Genomic DNA, 19418 nt, shown 5'->3' on the forward strand with positions numbered 1-19418 from the left:
GAGAGAAATCTGCTGCCCTCTGCCGGACTGGTAGTGTAACGACATATAATTAAATTCAATACATTATATCTAGATAGAAATTAAAAGACCATTAATCAACATAAACAGAAAAGTATTTGACAATAATTGTATAACTTATTAACTTTTTGGAATTATAGAGCTATAATTTGGGAAAAAAATACTTTCAAAGCCCATAAAAAATTGGTTTTAAATCTTAATCTTTTCTGTATAATATTAAATATTCATAATATGCTGTGATTGAAGTTAAAATTTGGAAAAACTGTTAGTATTGACAGTGCTGGCATCATGAATCAAACCAGATGTTATCACAGTTTGATTAAAATCCTGATTAGCACACTGAAGTACATGACATGACCTTTTTCCTGCCCACTTCACACCAGTAAGTTCAGCAAGGCAAGCAATTAGGATATAAAATTAATGTTATTATGGTCTATAATTGTGCAAAAGAAAAAAAAGAAAAAACAGCAAATGCTTTTTACAGAATTTTTTAAATATGTATTTGTTTCATCCATGTTGACGGACTAAGACAAATACATGCATTGAATTGTATGTATGTTCATACATGACAAATACACATCCAAAAGAACCCTTTTGCAATGGCTATAGCACTGTATTTGTGACAGATATTAGTTGGATTAGGCATTATTTGCAAATAAGATTTTTGTTTTTTTAACAGTTAATACCTAAAATAGCTTTTCTAAATAATGTCTGTCCATTAATCTTACAAAAAAGCTCTTATGTTTAAGAATTAAAAGGTAATGTTAGCTATTACATATATTTGCTTATGTAGGATATTCAGAGAATGTGAGTTTACACTATATTTGGCTCCTCTGTTTGTTAGCTATAATCTAATGCAGTTCTGCAGAAAAGGAGCTTTCTTGTGAGAAAAATCACACAGATTTTCTGCAAAGCATTTGTTTGCTTTGGCTAAAGAAACAGTCTTCACTCTGCTGCGTCCACGTTTCAATGCATAACTCCATTCCATAAATCCTGCACGGTAAATGAAAAACATGGCCCTGCAGTTAGGCTAAATACATTTTTTATTTTTAAAAACCATACACATTACTCGACAAGTTTCAAATGTAAATCCAATCACGATATCCATTTAAAATGCTCAAGATAAACAGACATGAAGTACTCTTATTTCCAAATGTTAAAAGATAAAAAAATAATAATCCATAAAACAGATGGAAAAACATTCATTCCCATTACAGGAAGAAGCTACAGAACAAACTCCTTGTATGGATTCCGCTTGTCTTTTGGATTTCTCACTTCGTATGCAATCCTAGCTGCTATTTTGTCATCTGTAAAACAAGGAAAACAAACCATTTCCTCAGAGAACGCTGTGATTTAACATCTCCACTTCCTTCCCCTGTCCACGGCCCTTCAGGTGAAGACGGCCAGAAGGCTGCAGGAAGAATCTGCAGCCTGCTGCCCGAGTCATCCTGTGCGGTTGACGAGCACCGTCCCAAACATTGAATCGAGTGTGGTAATATACAAACTAAAAGAGGCCTGTTCTCTTTCACACCATTTGCACCCTGAGATGAATATTCCAGAACAACACACATTTTAGTGGCCAAACCCCCCCCATATAATGTGATCGGTGTCAAATCATCCAAAATTGGTTTAGTACGATGAAAGGTATCATCGGTATTGTCATAAAAATACAAAGGTACACTTTTTTTATTGTGATTTGTATCAAAATTATTTTCCCCCAAGGAACGCTATGAAATAAAGTACCCTGTGCAGATAGATACCAGTGTATGCCTAGTCTTTATTCTTGAAAAATGCACATGTCCAATTCTTTAGCGTTTCCAGTACAACAGGTGTCAAAAATATTTTACAAACAAATCAAATGCAGCAACATTTATTCATGGTGAAAGGAGTCTTATGGACAGGGTTGAAGAAAAAAAGAAAAAAAGAAAAAAGCCTTTTCCCCTCCTCCATTTTTGATTTTTAAAATCTCAACAAACCAGAAATCGGAGGAGTAAAATTAAGTTTTCCCTAAGGCGTGATCTTAAAGACTGAATGAAATATGAAAATAATTCACTTGCTTTTTGACCAAGACAAAGTTTTACTATCTAAATACACAAAGTCTGAAGTTAAAAGGTTCTTTCTTTATAGATTCCTTTTAAATTAAATACTTTTTCTATGCCTGAGTAAACAAATGTCAATATTGTACATTGGCAGGGGGCTAATGCTTTGCTGAGAAAAAAAAAAAAGAAAAAAAAAGAAGAAATTAAATGCACCACTTTTTTTTTTTTCTTGTTACAAATGATGACCAGGGTCCATACTTATCAAGCATCCATGAAACTCAAGTCATAACTGGCCCAGGATTATCAGAATGAGGCGTATTTGGTCCTACGTTTAGCTGTAGGAGTAACAGTTGCCTGCAGGTGGAAAACGATCAAAGCATCGTCTAAATTGTTATCGTAGCCAAGGCACATTCACGTTTTGTCTATATGAACTAATTCTTGAAAAATAAATAGGCGCACTGGCTGATTAGCTCGCAATAAAGCTCTAGATTGAACTCAAGTGGTCATAGAAAAAAGCTGTCAGTCATTTTAGTGCTTTTATGAGTTTTGGCAAAAACAAATTTTTAGCCTGAATGTGCTTAAATGATCTTATCGTACACCCACGAGTGAAGCTGTTCTTTAATAATCTGGATGAGCATCTTTTAAATGTAACTAATGTTAACTACGAGAAGATTGTACGGTCACTGTACGGTCCAAAGGGGCGCAAACCACAAAAATCTAAAAACGAGAACTTCTACTTTGTGCTGAAAGTGAGTGCAGGAGGCTTGGTGAGGACCTCGTGTCCGACTCTGAGGTAAGACTTTGTTTCCTCGTCCAACTTTCAGCATGATTCTAGGTCTCATCCTGAGATGCTTGCTAAATACAGGCCCAGATATATACTTAACTCCCTTTAATGAGTGAACCTTTCAACATGTGGAAATCCTTGAACACAACATAATGAATGAAAAGAGAATCCAGAACTCCAGAAGGTTTTGTGCACATGAAAACTATCAAAGAAATGGAAGAAGTAAATATTTATAGCAATGTTAGTGGACAGAGGCCCGAATCGTCTTTCCCGTCCCGTCTCCTGTGAAAACACCTCGCCTCATGGACCTCTTTTCTATACAAGCCTTAGTGTTTATCGGTTTGGCTAGAAGGTTCTACATTTATCTACAAATATATAACAAATAAAACTTGCAGGCAAAAATAGTTAAGTTTCAATAGAAACACCCTTTTTTCCTGAAAATACAGCAGTATCTGAAATAATCCTCTCATTCATTTTTTATTCTGTCCCAGTTTTCTGCATCATACATCAGGAAGCTCTTTTGCCTACAAACAGAAAAAAAGTATCTACAAACTTTGTAAACAGACCTGCTTTTTCCAAAAACATAAATAACTCAAAATATTAACAGCCAATGGAGCAGAAATAAGTTTTGAATGAGCAAGGGCCAAAGAGATAAATATACAACACCATTCAGATAAAAGAGAAGCTAAAGGTTTCTTTCAGAATTCTTACAGACGATCTTCAAGCCAGGAGGAGGACCTCCCCTTCTCAATTAAAATAATAATAATAATAACAATAGAATAATAAAAACAGGTCACTTTCAATCTGAGTTTATAATCACCCCTTGTTTACCGAGAAAAACAAGTTACCAAGGAGGGAGGGGTGGAGACAGAGTCCTCGTGTCGCAGCGGGGGATTAAGAAGAACCAAAAGTAAAAGAAGACCAAAGCATCCACACCAAGCCGTACATTCCTCTGAATGTTTGCTGTTCTTTCAGTCCAGCCCAAGCCGAGCTCACACAAGACTCCGCTCTCCTTCTCGCCCTTCGTCTCTCCTCTCCAAGTGTTCCTTCGTTTTGTCTGAGTTGAGCTCCTTGGTGGCGGGCAGAAAAGTGGTGGTGACGTGTGGAGCTGGGGTCAGATCAAAGGGAGGTCTCCAGGCTGTGTAGGGGGCTCCCTGGGGCCGAGGGGGTTCCTGATTTGGGGCCCTCTGGGAGGAGGTGGTTACTGCTCTCCACAGCGTTATTGTTCTGGTTTGGGGAGGGAGAGAGTGGCGCGGTGGGGACTGTGGTGGCGGGCGTGGGTGAGGGCGGCGTGGGCGTGGCGTTGCGGGGGCTGGCGGAGTTGCGCTTGGTGGGAGCGTCGTCCTCCGCGTCGGTGTCGTCTATGAGGGGAATATGGGGCTCAGAGTCCTCTATTCGAAATTCGGGGTGGGTCATGAAGTTGTGGATCGATGTTCGCGACTCGGGCTTCTCCAGCCCCTCATAGAGGGAGATGGAGCTGCGGAATGCATTCACCACCCGGATCTGGAGGGAGGGAGAAGGGACAGGGAGCAGGAGAGGCATTCAGTCACATTCAGCAATGACACGCGCAACCTCTTGAACTTCATCACCTTTGTAACACCACAGATATAAATGAGTTTTATTGGTCAATAATAGGTGAGTTTTAGGGGCAAAAAATCAGTGAGGGGGGAAACTCTCAGAGACACGTGCAGATGAGCAGTTATGGTGAGTTGTAAATTTACAACTTGTAACCTGTTAACTAAGAATAGTGGTTTGAAGTAGAAGTGGAAGTAGTAATTTGTCCTCAGCCATGGTCTAGACTATGTTAGCCTCAAAACCACAGCAAAATTTTATACTGGCTTAAAAGTGGAAACAGGAGCATTTCAGTCTCACTTCCTGTTTCTCTAAGTCACCCTCTGTCCCACTTCTCAGGCACGAGCTAGACCTGAGGCATAAAATATGACTTTAAAAAAAGGCCAGTTCAGAGCGCAGCGCTGATTAAAATAAAGTTTCTGAGAGATAGAAAACTTGAGTTGCATCCTGCGGATACAAACCTGACGATCGACTCCGTGCTTGCAGAAAGACTATACTTAAAATTCATGTGGTGACTTCAAGAAATCAGCCAATGTCTCGGGAAGGGCACAAACCAGTGTCAAACCCAATGCCATGTATGGTTTTTTGTTTTGTTTTGCTTTGTGAGTACAGTAGTAGTATTATACATAACATTTGGGAGAGGCCTTTGTCTGATTAATCAAAATGCAAAAAGGAAACCAAGAGACAAAAGGAATGCTGTTCTTTGGACAAGAACACATCCAAGAAGGACAGAGGCTGGACACAAGAGTTTACTACTGTTGGACATGCTTAGGAAAGAGTGAGGAGAGAAAGACAAGACAGGAAGAAAGAGGCAGAGGATGAGAGACAGAGAGAGAGACAGAGGAGGAGAGACAGAGAGGGGTGGTCAGTTATAGATTATGTTTGTGAAGTAAAAACAAAAAAGCTGCGGCAGCCAAGCATGTCTACAAGCTGGTTTAACATGTCAAAAACAGCACAAAGAGAAAAAACTCACAAACGAGACCAGAGACTTTGAACCCATGCAGAGCGCGGCGCTACCTTGTGTTCAATGGTAGTAAACCTTTGAGTATAGCCCATGACACATTTCACAGAATCTAAAGGAGAATATGTGGGGAGTCAGTGGTATTCATTCGTTTCAGGCAACACTTTGCCAGGTGGACACTTTCTGCTAACAAACAAGTATGCACATAGAAATGAAACAAACAAAAGCTTCTCCTCCAGAGCACCTGAAAGGAAAAAGAGTGTTTAGAAGGGAATCACCTGCAGGCCCCTGAACGTCACGTCCAAAGGATTTAAAGGAGTCCCACCTGAGACAGAGATCTAAACCATTGCTGTAACATTGCATAAGTGTTCTATATGCCAGGGAAAAACACTGCATCTGCTGTTGATGTGTCTGGGAAAGTACCACATTTTTACATTCAAGAGCATTTATTCAATTAAGCGCTTTTCTTTTGACATCTGTTAGACATTTAAAATCCACTGCTGGTCAGACGGTCTTTGCCTGGGGAGGATCTGAGGGAGAAAAAGACTCGCCGTCAGGAGCCACCACCAGTAAGGGCTCGGTAAAGAGAGAGGCCTTTGGAAATAACGTCATCCAACGCTCCGCTCTCGACGTCGCGACCCTCCCCGCCGAATGGGCCACTGGCCTGACGGAAAGCTGCCAGACCTTTTGAAATGACGCACAGCCTTGCATCCAAACACACCAACAACCTGTGCCATTATCAGCTGCAGCTGCTGATCCACCTCTCCCTTGCCACCCACTCTCTTTACACACTCAGAAAACAGCCACAGCTGGAGAAGAAAAGGTCATTAGTTCACCACCGACTGACAAGACAGCCACTGACACCGGATAGATTTTCCTCACAGGGAGGTCCACGTCATGGTTTGTCTCTATTGTTTTAGACCGTGATCATGGGCGTATACTCAAAACATTTACCCGTCTAGGGACTAGAGAGCTGTGACACAGACCCATGGGTGCTACAGGGGCACAGAGCAGACTGAGGCAGCTGCAGACAAACCTGGTGACTGTCAATCCAGAATGTAATTTTGGTCAAATAGTAAATACACATCATCCCCCCCCCCCCCCCCCCCCCCCCGAAGATACGAGTAAAACCTTTCCATTTGTGAGACCAAAGCAGAAGCAGAACAGAAAACATGATGACACAGAGAAAACACCTTGACACTAGAAGCGACCTGGTTACAGGGTACATATATATACAGCAGTGTTATCGAAGCAATATGGAAGATGTGGGGTTTTTTTGGTGTCTTTTTTTTTTTTTTTTGAAGAAAACGGGTGGGGGGACATTAGGAGGAAGCATGAGAGAGTAAAAGTGTCAACGTTAGGTGAGAAGAAGAGTGGAGGAGGAAGATGTTAGAAGAACAGAAGAATAAAAGTCTCATGCACTAGAGGAGAACACGCACTCACACCCCACAGTGGCAGAAGCGGTGTTGGCGGCAGTGGCAGTAGTGGTAGTAGTAGAAAAGGCTACATGTGTAGGGCTAGAAACATTGGTTACATCGTGCTGTTGTTGGCTGGAGTTGGAGGCCTGCCGCCTTAGAGCCCCCTGAAAGGAAGTTCCACTCTGGAACGCACTCACTACATCCATCTGCAAAGAATCAGACAGCATGACAGGAGAAAGCCCAGAGGAAATAAAACACAACACAGCCAGAGGAGAGAGAAAAGAGAGAAAAATAAAGAAAAGGCACCAGCAACCATAGAAAAAATGTCACTTGGAAATTGGATTTAGGCATTATAGTTAAAAGAGAGAGGAAAAGGAGGATAGCTGGGTTTAAAGGCACTGATCGCAGGGAGCTCCGCCTCCAAAATCTGACCTCACTTTCACTCTTTTCTCTGCAGAATCCTTCAGTACTTCCAGCTATAGCCATGCCAGTTTTCTTTGACATTCAGCTGTTCTAGCGTGCTCTCCGTCCAATCCAATTCGCTTGCATCTCATCAGTACCTTCAAACTGGTCGTGTTTTAGCAGATCGGTTCAGAACCGAGTCAGAAATAGGCATAGGAACCCGCTTTAGCTCAGAAGCAGAACAGAAAAATTAGAGGGAAGGCTTTTGTTTTTAGGGCACAAGCCATTCTTTGAGAATGCCGAGAGACAGAACAAAACATAGATTTTTAAGCTGGAGGAGCAATAGAGAGTTAAAGGGTTTATGGCTTTTGATTCCCTTGGTGTTGGTGCGGTGTACGGTGCAACACGGGAAGGTCTGTGGATTGTTACCTGAGTCTGGATGCGATTGAGGCCTCGGAACCAGAGGATCTGGCCTCGGCGGAGCTCCCGTTCAGCGTGGTCAATCTCATCCATGTCCTCCAGCTCCTCCAGCTCCTCGTCTGGGATCTCCTCTTTCTGGGTGCCATGGCCCGCTGTTTTCAAGAATTTTAAGCGGCTGGTGGGTATCGAGGAGATTACCTGGAAGACATGAGGATTTACATGAGCAGCGCTGATTTATGAGACTGCTCAGCGAGATGAAGTGACCTTTCATGATGGCAGGACGCGCCACACTTCTGGGTCCATCGCAGATATTAAGCAGCCAGTGACCTTGAAGGTTAGCTGCCCTGACAAAGGTGAGACGCTCAGTTCGATGTCACCTGGTTCACTCAGACCAAGTATTTCATCAAGGTAACTTCTACCTAAGTGCTCCATGACGATCTGATGAGAGCTGATTCAGGACCTCTTGGGAATTAGTCATCGGTTTTTAACCTGTTCTTGTGTCTCAAAGCTTTCCTCTTTCTCTTCGCTTGTTCTTCATCACTTAGTCACTGAATAATATTATCGACTTAGAATTTCAATAATTTTTCAAGCAAAAATGTCAAAACGCTCTCTGATTTAAGATTCTCAAATGCTGCTTATTTGTGTCACACGTGACACAGGAACAACTGCACAGAAGTAGATTAAGTATATAAAAGGAAAAATAAGTACGAATAAATGTGTCTGTGCTGAACTTGTTCACTGCACACCGTGGACCTATGGAAAGTAACATTTCTGCATCCATTTAAAAGCAGAGGGCAGCAGCAGCTCAGCACTCACAGACGCCGTCTCTGCTTCTAAGGCCAGCACCTTGGTTAATGGAAAGACCTTTTCTCTGGACAATCTCTGGTTTGGAACTGGTAATCTTGGTCCTCCTACAACACAGCCGCCTTCTCGGCTCTACAACTGTCAGCTGTTTGAACTTAGAAGCACTCAGCGCGGCCCTGTTGCTTTGTGTCTTGTCAGAAAACGTTGGCGACGTCGCTCTTTTTGAATTGACGAGAGTGGATAATGACATATTATGTGCGCTGCTCTGTCGGATGAGTGTGGGCAGTGAGAGCAAACTGGAACTACATCAAACATCCATTATGACTCGGTGCCTTTTTCAGCAGCAGTGGCATGGAACCCTCAATCTCTGACAAACAGACAATTAATTTGAACTATAATATGGCAAACAAACTGGAATAATAAACTCCAAAGTATTATACAAAATTGTTCTAAATTAAAATAACAACATTGATAAATAACATCTGTTTATTAGTTTTGAAAGCAAAGAATGCACCAGTGTAAAAGGTCTTCTAAAGCTATGCACTTTTTGGTTCAAAACTGACCGAAGATTAATTTTAAGTGTGGGAGTTTACCCACCTCTTCAGAGCAAGTGAACATACCGTACTGTTCCACCTATTTGCCACTGTTTGACAGCCACTAAGTCAACTCCAACACAGGGGGGCAGTGTTCTACCATATTTCTGTATCTGGCCAACTGAAGGTGAAGCTCAGCTGAAGTCACATCATACCTGTCCCCATAGAAGAGAGCCGAAGCCTAAGAAAGTGCACCATAGCCACTGGTCGATGGTCAGTCCAACGCAGCTGAACGGCTTCCCTCCGAACTGCACAATGACGATCTAGAGGAGCATAAAGAGAGGTGGAATTAATTAGAGTGCAAACTTTTAACATTTGTAGGTTTTGTGAGACCAGTCATCCTTTTTTTTTTTTATGCATGAGTCACCACGAACAGTAACAAAAACCCAACAAGATAGCCACACTCTCCAGTCTACTTTACCTGGATAATGAAGGTACCAAAGACAATACTACAGAAGATAAGGTTGTTGAAGATGCCTTCAAAGACATTCCTTTCACCGTGGATCTTTCGGGCATTGATCTCGTTGAAAAGCTGCATCATTACAAAAGTATTGAAGACAATGGTGTAGTGTTCAGAGGGTGGGGCGTGGAGGGGTGTATTCCTGCCGCTGTCGATGTCAAACAGTTTCTCTCCTACAGTCAGAGATAATTTGTTTAAATAAATTATGGTTTTATCCAGGATACATGCAAAAATCCACTGGCTCTCTAAATAACTACACCCAGAATGGCTTCTTACCGGCAAAGAGCAGAGTAAAGATGATGACTAGCTGATACACGCCCTGGCCCAGGATGTTCTTCATCATGGTGCGGGAGATGAGAGGCTTGTTGCGGCCATATGGCTTCCTTAGCAGCAGGGCTTCTGTGGGGGGCTCTGTGGCCAGGGCGAGTGAAGCAAAGGTGTCCATGATGAGGTTGACCCATAACATCTGCACTGCTTTCAGCGGGGAGTCCTGGAGGTAGAGAGAGGGGCACCAAATTAGGGTGAGAAAAAAAATAACTCAGCCACAGGATTCGTGTCTCTGTCACACATACTGTAACATCTCAAGCATCCAGGAAATTCTTATTAGAGATGTTTCAAATGACATGAAGCAAATTGCATATGGAAAACAATTTTTTTTTCCTTCGAGTGCATGTTTATAAGCTGTGGCAGTACGAGTGTGTTTCATCTAAGATAGAAGATAGATAAAAAAATTACACTTGGTTTGTGTACACCAATGTCAAAAAAATGAGGAGCTGAGGTTCCAGGAGAGGCTTTTTATGGAGATCAAGACAATTATGTTTGAGAAATACACTGAATATTTAAGACAGATCTGTGATACTTTGGCAGAGATACAAAAGACACTTAATTCACTGCCTTAGGCTGCAGAAAACAGCTCGAGTAGACTCCAAAAGATCAAAATTAAAAAACCATTAAGGTGCTAATAATTTCTGATGCATGAGGAAATTCAATGAATGGGCCGCTTTAAAAACAGAACATAGTAAATGAGCCAATTTGAAGGTGATCAGCACATGATTCTTCATATTAGATGCTGTTTCCCCTTTGACTCGCCTTTTATTGCTCCACAAAGATACAGAGAACTGAGACTTCACAGATTTAAGCTTTAGTTATTTCAGTCTGCTGCTGCCAGCTGTACCAACTCCATTCCTGTGAGTCAAAGTGTGAACTAGCGAACAAAACTTTTCACAGTTTAACCACCTTCACACCAGAGACCAATGCCTTTTTTTTAATAAGACTGCTGGTGCTAACCTGTGTGATGCAGGCGCCAGTGAACGCTACGATGACAGCCACCACATTGACAGTGAGCTGAAACTGGAGGAACTTGGAGATGCTGTCGTACACGTTGCGCCCCCACATGACGGCTTTGACGATGCTGGAGAAATTGTCGTCAGTCAAGATGATGTCGGACGCCTCCTTGGCCACGTCTGTGCCGGCAATGCCCTGAAGACAAAAACGATGGTCAAGAATCTGTCTGCGTCTGATCATAACACATCTTTCTTGGACTAGACGTCTATTTTAACTAAAGACGGTAAACGTGGAGAAAACTCACCATAGCAAAGCCGACATCTGCTTTCTTCAAGGCAGGACCATCATTCGTACCATCTCCTGTCACTGCTACTACTTGTCTCTGTTCTATCACTGTGCTGTCAATAATACCTAAAAAAACAGGAATATTCAAAATCAAAACTAGAGTCAACAAGACATTTTTCATATATTTAAACCAAACCAGAAAAAACTAAAGTACCTTTTACTAAGGTGTGTTTGTCTGTGGGGGAAGAGCGAGCCAGTACTCGTAGTTTGGGCCAGATCTTGTCAATGCGTTCTTGTTCAATCTAGAAACATGAGACAAAACCCTAATAGAATCCAAACAGCACATTTTCAACAGTCTCTGAGGTACGGTATTTTGCTCAGGCCCACCTCTCCTTTTTCATTGCGTATCCTTCGGTTGAACTCTTTGCCCTCCAGGCAGATGAAATCGTCTCCAGGCTGTAGGATGCCGCACTTTGTGGCAATGGCTCGAGCTGTGTTGATGTTGTCCCCGGTCACCATCCGCACCGTGATGCCGGCACGCTGGCATTTCCTGATGGCGTCTGGGACCTGAAGGAATGTGGAAACGCAATGGAAATGCACGTTACTTTTGCATATCACAGGGGATATTAAAATTATAATTCTAGTGAAGCTATGGTTTTGTCTTTCAACACTGAATCAATACTTCCCCGTTTTCTGTAGGAGTCATTAATAAGGACAAACTCCTCAGCTCTATGCAGCATTTATGTACTTTAGAATTTATTTGGGTTAAAATTCATATAGAGACTGCATGGTGGTGTCTCACTGCTCCCCTGAAGCTGCTTCCAAACCAGTTGTTGCCAGCAAACAAGCGGAGTGTGTGCTACCCGCCCAGCACAAAATGACAAAGAGCCAAAGTAAACTGAAGAGGAAAGTTGACCATCTAGCAAGCTAATGAACCAGTTCTATTTCAAACAGTCATTTAGATGCCTCACTGTGGAACCACTCCCTCAAAAGCCTCAAAGTCGTAACTCTGCACTGGTTCAGTATTTGATGCCAATGCCAAAGTGGAGCCACTTGTCCTGTTTAAAAATGGCTGATGCAGCATGTCCTGACATTCGATTTTCTTGCTTCACTCAGGAAGCCTTGGTGCCCAACAGTCCAGTGGAGTGAGCTAAACCATTAAGTTTGCCAGTATGCGTCTTCGGGACTGCTTCTGAACTGGAACTTTCTGAAACCCAAATCCTGACATTCACACTCATTTCACATGTGACTGATCATCTGTGTGGAGGTCAGAAAGGAGCCAAGGTTTAAACTTCTCTCTCTAGCTCTCTTTTTTCATTCTTGACAGAACTATTTCTGTCAAGTGCAAGAGTATGAATGTCTTCCAGGAGAGTGTGGCTCGTCGGACCTTTTTTTTTTTTTTTTTTTTGGACAACAGGTCGTACAAACTATTACTCTTTGAGCATCACCTGACCATTGGTTACTGAACGCCAGCACAACATACACAGAGCCAATAAAGACAACAGCACAGGCCCAAAATACAGTAGCACAGAGCTGCTTGACTTTGCAAATCTTCCTCCATGTCTAAGCAGTTTATCTTAAGTGCTGCATGGATATTGATGCACTTTCAGTGAACACGCAAGCAATTCTGTCTATGAAACTAAGTTCTCTCTTCCTGTTTCAATTAAAACAACTTTGATGTAACCTCGCCACTCACCTCAGGTCTCACAGGGTCTTCAATGCCCACCACGCAGATGCAGGTCAGTCCACTGAGGATATCATTTTCATTGTCCCAGTCGGGTTCACCCTCAGAGGCAGCAAAATCTCTGTAAGCGAGGCAGATGGTCCTCAGGCCCTCTGAGGCCATGGGCTCGATCACCCTCTTCACCATGTCATCTCTGTCCCGTGGGCGAAACACTTTGGACTCACCGTTTGCCGTCAGGATTTTATAGCACCTGGGAGGTGAAAATATATTAATAGTATATTGTAGAGAGGAGGACTGAAAGAAGAAGGAAGAAAGGCATTAAGAGAGATACAGGTGAGTAATGCAGTTGAAGACGGAGATAATATAGGTAAGGAGTCATGAATGGAGAAAATAATTTTGATGGGATAGTGCTGAGGAGAAGACAAAGCATCTGAATGGTGAGCTGCAGGAGTAAGAAGTCACACTAAGCCCTCTGTGGGTTAAAAAGAAGCCTGCTTGGTTAAGAGGCTTACAGAGTTGTTACCGGCTCATTTTCTCAGCGCCAGTTTTTAAGTCGCAAAGTAAGGGGCTTGGGTGGGATGCACTTGAACTTCTTAGCTGCCTAAGCCATTACACGTATCATTTACTGCAACGTCTGCCCAGTTGGAACAGGACCTTTTATTGAGTAGAACTGATCAGACATCAGTACGTTTCCCATCAATATAACATTCCAAGAGGAGCGCAGATAAGAAGATCAACCGAAGCATTTTCTTACTTTTTTAGGAGAATTTCCGAGGCCCCTTTGCTGAACATACGGTAGCTGCCATCAGCCATCTTCAACACAGTGCTCATGGACTTGCGGACTGAGTTGAAGGTGTAGACTTTGTAGAGTTTCTCTTCAGGGATCTCGGTGCGAATGGCCTGGTAGTCGCGCTTCAGGTCATTAGAAAAGCCAAGCAAGGCACATTCGGTCTTGTTGCCCACCTGCCGCGGCAGGCCCCCTTCTTTCTCCGGAGGCTGCAGGAAAAGATGGGAAAACAGTAAGTAAGGCAGTGTTCTCGGTAATATAGGGTGTATTTTAGAGCCACGATGCTTTTCTCTGGCCTACCATGATCTTAGTAGTGTAGGCGCAATTAACTGCGATGCCCAGAATCAGGATGTCTAAAATGGAGGAGGGGATGTTCTCGGGTTCGGGGACCTTCCTGTAGTGTTTTTCAGCGACGAAGGCCTGCACCACAGTCATGCGGTTCATGGTGAGCGTACCAGTCTTGTCAGAGCAGATGGCGGTCGCGTTGCCCATAGTCTCACAGGCATCCAAGTGACGTACCAGGTTGTTGTCTTTCATCATTTTCTGTCAGAAGATAAAATAATTTCCACCTAAATTCAGCATGAGTGAAATTTCATTTTAACGTCTAGGCCAAATAAATGCATCTGAAGGCTACAAGATTGAAATTAATAGCTTCTTGATTGGATAAAGCTCTCTGTTGGCTAACACCTTCAGCACAGGGGATCATAGCTTGGCTTTAGTGCATCAGTTAGCCAAGTCTCCTTGTCTTAATAGCCTGGCCTGCTAGTTTTAATAGGCTAACGTATAAGCTGGTCAGCACTGGACACAGGTCACTTGGCTAGGAGGACTTTACCTTAACGGAGTACGCCAGGGAGATTGTTACAGCAAGTGGCAGCCCTTCAGGAACAGCCACCACCAGAACAGTGACGCCAATGATGAAGAATTTCACAAAGAACTGAATGTAAATGGGTGTGCAGTCCTTGACCCAGGGCAGATTCTGGATCCAGAAGGTGTCTACTACAAACAGCACCACCAGGATGATAACAGTGATGGCTGACATGACCAGTCCTGAGGGGAACAAGAGCCAATAAAATGAAGTTAATGAAGGGACAAGAGTCAACAAGCACATAAAATTGTTTAACTATCTACAATTCATTCAAGTGTTTTTGTTCAGCTCACCCGCTTTGCCAATCTGTACGGCTAGTTTGGTCAATTTGCCCTGGAGAACAGACTTCTCCTTCTTTGGCAGGTTGGCTTTCTTCTTCTCCTCTGCATCAGCTCCCTCGTCACTGTTCAGAGGCTGCATTTCCATTGCAGCACCATCCTGTGCTTTAGCTGCAGCAAAGAACAAGTATAAATTACGAAATGATAAAAATCGAAAAATGGCTGCACTTCAGTATCGACCATTACATTTTAGCGGTGTCAAGTGATGCACACAGATTTAATGTGCACAATTAGATTTTTATACAAAAGCAACATATTCCAACAAATTCCAGGATCTCTGAAAAGCGCATGTGTCTGAAATGATTTCTGATCAAACAAGTCCAGCAGTTGAACCAAATCAGTATAAGTCACACACAAGAGCTGCTTCTTCAATCAGGCTTCAAATGAAGCCGGTTCAGATTTGCCTATTTGCTTACTTTCACAAGACCTGAGATAACCAAAAAAAAAAAAAAAAACATTGCTGTGCACCAGTGAATGAACAAACACTATGTGGTCAAAGAGTATTTTATTTGGGTACTTTCGCCTTTACTAGTTTTATTTCTACATGTCCTGTTAAGAAGAACAAGAGGAGGCTTGGATTATAGTTTATATTTTCTAGATTTTTTTTAGCAGGTATCAAGTCACAGCAAGTTGCTGCAGAACAGCATGACAAAAACAAAACACTGCATTTCAAGTATAAGACAATGGAGCGGATTAAACCAACGGATTAAACAAAAAGTGACCTCCAAGAGGAGAAGAGATGTCACATCACTCAAAATGCTAGCATGATTTTTTGCTTCCTCTTTATAAATGGAACCTGGGAAATGTCACTGTAATTATGTTTGCAGCGATCTGACTGCACAGTAATTAGCTGAAAGATTTGGAAGTGTAATTACCGCACTCCCACCTGGAGATTTAAGAACAGGTTAACCTGCTGGCAGCGCTGGGATCTGTCTGAGGAATCACAGGACAAGCAACCACAGCGGTTGTCGCTAGTTAAATTCCCATAAATCTCTTTCATCTCTCCCTCAACATCCCTCAGGACCACCCTCCCTTGCGGAATCCCAAACCCACATCTAACCAGGTAACCTTGGAGACACAAAGCCTCTAATGGTGAAGGAGCGAGGAGAAGCAGCCAGCTGGCCAGCAGGGGCTAGTCTCCATCGTGTCATTCACTGTGCCGGACAACGACTCGACTGCTGCTGCAGGGCAACTGACACAACTTCTCAACCTCTCACTTACTGTCATTTTTGCTGATATTATTGCCACTATTTGGGTGTTTTGTGAAATTTCTGCAGCATTGCTTTTCATAAGCATATCAGGCAGCCCATGCTCAGGTAGCCAATGCTAAAAGAAAAAGCTATGGACTGTAGCATTGTATTGTTTGTGAATATATGTACCAGGAAGAGGAGGGGCATTAACACTGGGCTACTGCAGCTGCCGTGGACTGTGGCTTGTTCTGCACTTACATGGCCTGTGTAATCTCAGTCTAAAGGATTACTGTTGATTCCTGGCAGGCAGAGGGAATCTGTGCACCAGGGACTAGCGCCAGGGTTGTGGTCACAGACCCAAGCACTACTGATCATAGTGTCCCAGCAGGACTACAAGCCTGGCTAGCTGGCTGAGTTACCACTAAACAGCCTCATTATCATTGCTGTCAGTCTGAAATTGCACCAGTGCAAGTCTTACAGTTTGACTCTGAATAGTTCAGATTGGGACATCAATAGAAATCAAATTGTGGGCGCCTGAGGGAGAGTCGGAGAGAGAAATGGGTGGGAAAGCAGATGTTCTGGCCCCAGAATTGTTGCATGGCTTTAATCTCCTCACCACTAATCGCTATAACTGGATTCAGTAGCACCTGCTGCTCAAAGCGCAATGTGCCAGGGAAGGACGAGAAAAGAGGAGATAGAGACAGAAGGGAGGGCCAGACAGTACAATGGATAGGCAAGAACAGCCAGTACCGAGTATACGCTGACACGGGGTCATGCAAAAATATGCAACTCCTCATTACTTGCCTAAAACCTCTGTAGGCAATTATTAACAATTTGAGGCTTTAACCTTCATCCAGTGTTGTTGAGTGGGGAGGGAGACACTGATAAAGCTAAAGGCTAATACGTAAAAGTAGGCGCTAAGCTGCAAGGCAATTATATATGGTTGTGTGTGTGTGTGTGTGTGTGTGTGTGTGTGTGTGTGTGTGTGTGTGTTTGTGTGTGGGCCAGCAACTTACCTTTCTTACGATTTTCCACAGATCCATCCTGCTTCTTGTCTGTGGAAAAATATAGCATGTCAGTCAGTGGTGCTCCATGTGGTGGGTAATATGAAGCAACTGTACTATTGACCACTAAAGTAAAATATTATGTATGCACATGTATTATGACAATTCAGAGTTAAAAAAGGGCAAATTTAAAGAAGCAGAAGTACAGCACTCAGTTAATTCAATATTAGGTGAGAATGCCAACCATTTGCTGGCTCTAACTTCTCAAATTAAAGGTTTTCCTTTCTGCTGGGGAGAGTAAACTGAATATCTTTGGGTTCCGAACTGTCAGTCGGACAAAATAAAGTACTTTTAACTATTTTCTGAGATTTTATAATCTAAAGAATGAATTGAGACAATATTCTGCAGTATTAGTCAATAATGAAAAGAATCATCAGCTGCAGTTCAGCCCTGAGCTCCTGAGGAGGCTGATGCTTGCATAAGCAGTCAAACCTGTGTTCTTAGCAAATCAACAACACTTTGCTGAGCTCTTTCCACTCCAAAATATAAAAAAAAGTCTGAATGGAAGATGATGGCATCTTTGTATGAGATGCAAAACTGGTGGCAGAAAATGGAAATGTCTGTGCAAACATGTCCACCCGCTGTGCGGACAGATCAATACCAACACAAATAAAGGAACAGAGAGAAGCAGTGAGGATACTGACTTTTTCTCTGCTTCTTCTTCTCCTCCTTTTCCTTTTTCTTCTCCTCTTCGTCCTCATCATCATCCTCGGCACTCCCAAGTAGAGTGAAGATAATTCCAGTTTGAGAGTTGACACCCACAGCAGTTACCACCATTTTCCCTGAGCCTTCCATTACATGGGTGCCTTTGGGCAGAGGAGGAAAATAAAACGTCAGTCAATAAAGGAGGGAGGGAAAGGGCATGTACAGTATCTCTCTAAATCAGGATGTTTCCAAGATGACTTATACCATGTTTCTGTTTATACTTTGGCAGCAGCTTTAAGCCTGAAGAAATATACATTCCCAACTTATTCGCTGCTTGGTGCAGACGGCCTTTGGACACCGGGGGTGCTTTTTATCCATGTGATTAACTCAGACATCAGCGTATTTTTAAACTGTTGTTTTTTAATTAGTAATTCCACACAAAACTGAGCTTTCATACAGCAAATACAGGCAGCAACCAATCACGTTGCACATCACATCACATCTCCTAATGACGACGGCGGACCTGCTGACTGCGCCTCTCATCACCCTTTATTATATGACACCAAAATTATAAAGGCAATAAAGTCAAGGACAACGCTGGTCACCTCTTCCCTCCTCTCCTCTCTCCTCCTGTGTTTGACTGAGGGCATCGCTCAGCTCCTCCCCACACACAGAACATAACAGAGAGGCCGCGGCCGAGACAGCGAACCAGGTCAAGCGAAATAAAATGTTGAGTGAGGAGGAGGAAGAGGAGGACAAGATAATAATCACTGGATGATGCTGTAGCCATCATTTTGTCTGAAGAATGAGCCAGTGCAAATTTATTTGAACCTTTTGTGGAACAAGTGCTGCAATCTGTCACAAATTTGCATCGCAGCCAGTGCGAATAGTTTTGTCCCCGGTGTGTAAAAGCCTTAAGTGCTGGGCTGGATTCCTTTGCTTACTGAGAAGGTGGTTTAGCCAGGCTTTCAAGTGGCATGTTCAGCTACACACAAGAAGGAGAAAATAAATGCAGGTTTTCAAACGGAGGCAATAAATACAAAAGGAACTGTGCACGGATGCAAATCCCCTCCACAGCTTTAATCAACAGCCTTTAATCAAAAGCCAATTGTCAGACCGGGTGAATTAAAGGAAATCTGAGGGGCTACAACAGAGTTTAATATCTCTGAGTCTCCCTCCCCTTTCTGGACACAGGGAAATCTTGTTGATTTGTACAGAAAAAGCAAATAACAGAGGAGGAAAAACAGAGAGAAGAGACCAAAAACAGACAAGTGGAACACTTATAAAAGTTCTCTCATGCCTGTGTTAATTAGAGGATGCTTTCCTTTCATTCGTGAGAGTGATGGCAGAAGGGATACAGCCTGTGCTGAGGGAAAATCAAAAAGCAGTGGTGGAGCAATGTGTAAACACACACACATGCCGAGTAAACTCCTCTCTCTTGGAGGCGTGCCAGCAGAGAGCCAGATGAACTAAACAAGAAGTGTTTCTCCAGAAGCCCCACACTCTGCGCGGAGCAGTGACGACAAAGCTATCTGACAGCACAAACACGCCACTGAGGGGGCTTTGTGGACATGGAGTGGACTCTCAACACAGCAAGAACTATTACAGCTTCACATCTGTGGAGTGTTGGATGGCTGATAATTGATTAGACTGAGCAGCGGGATAGGGACACCAATTCACTTTCAATTCCTAATCCAGTTTGTCACTAAAGCCATGCAAATTAACACCACAACGCTGAATACACAGAGACTTATCTTTAAAAGCTTAAGCAAATTATCATCAGTGAGTGTTACACTGAATACTGA

General features: G+C 42.8%; 1 protein-coding gene across 4 annotated transcripts in view; it reads right to left on the reverse strand.

Moving 5' to 3' along the window:
- Positions 1-1043: 1043 nt before the first annotated feature.
- The window catches only part of atp2b1a (ATPase plasma membrane Ca2+ transporting 1a), a 38649-nt gene continuing 20274 nt past the window's right edge, over positions 1044-19418 (reverse strand). For 2 of the 4 annotated variants that reach the window (XM_070991767.1, XM_070991768.1), the window contains exons 6-22: positions 17613-17774; positions 16921-16959; positions 14670-14825; positions 14344-14558; positions 13812-14054; positions 13479-13720; positions 12737-12974; positions 11428-11607; positions 11255-11342; positions 11060-11166; positions 10759-10950; positions 9748-9961; positions 9433-9644; positions 9167-9274; positions 7624-7812; positions 6909-6998; positions 1044-4344 (exon numbers count right to left, since the gene is read on the reverse strand). In XM_070991767.1, the coding sequence (XP_070847868.1) occupies positions 3961-4344; positions 6909-6998; positions 7624-7812; positions 9167-9274; positions 9433-9644; positions 9748-9961; positions 10759-10950; positions 11060-11166; positions 11255-11342; positions 11428-11607; positions 12737-12974; positions 13479-13720; positions 13812-14054; positions 14344-14558; positions 14670-14825; positions 16921-16959; positions 17613-17774 (3059 nt within the window). In that variant the 3' untranslated portion in view covers positions 1044-3960. Of the gene's footprint in view, positions 4345-6817; positions 6999-7623; positions 7813-9166; positions 9275-9432; positions 9645-9747; positions 9962-10758; positions 10951-11059; positions 11167-11254; positions 11343-11427; positions 11608-12736; positions 12975-13478; positions 13721-13811; positions 14055-14343; positions 14559-14669; positions 14826-16920; positions 16960-17612; positions 17775-19418 lie in introns of all 4 variants that reach the window. The other 2 variants (XM_070991770.1, XM_070991769.1) reach the window with 2 other exon arrangements.

This window comes from Chaetodon trifascialis, chromosome 22 (genome assembly GCF_039877785.1).
Source record: "Chaetodon trifascialis isolate fChaTrf1 chromosome 22, fChaTrf1.hap1, whole genome shotgun sequence".
In the NCBI taxonomy this organism is placed as follows: Eukaryota; Metazoa; Chordata; class Actinopteri; order Chaetodontiformes; family Chaetodontidae; genus Chaetodon; species Chaetodon trifascialis.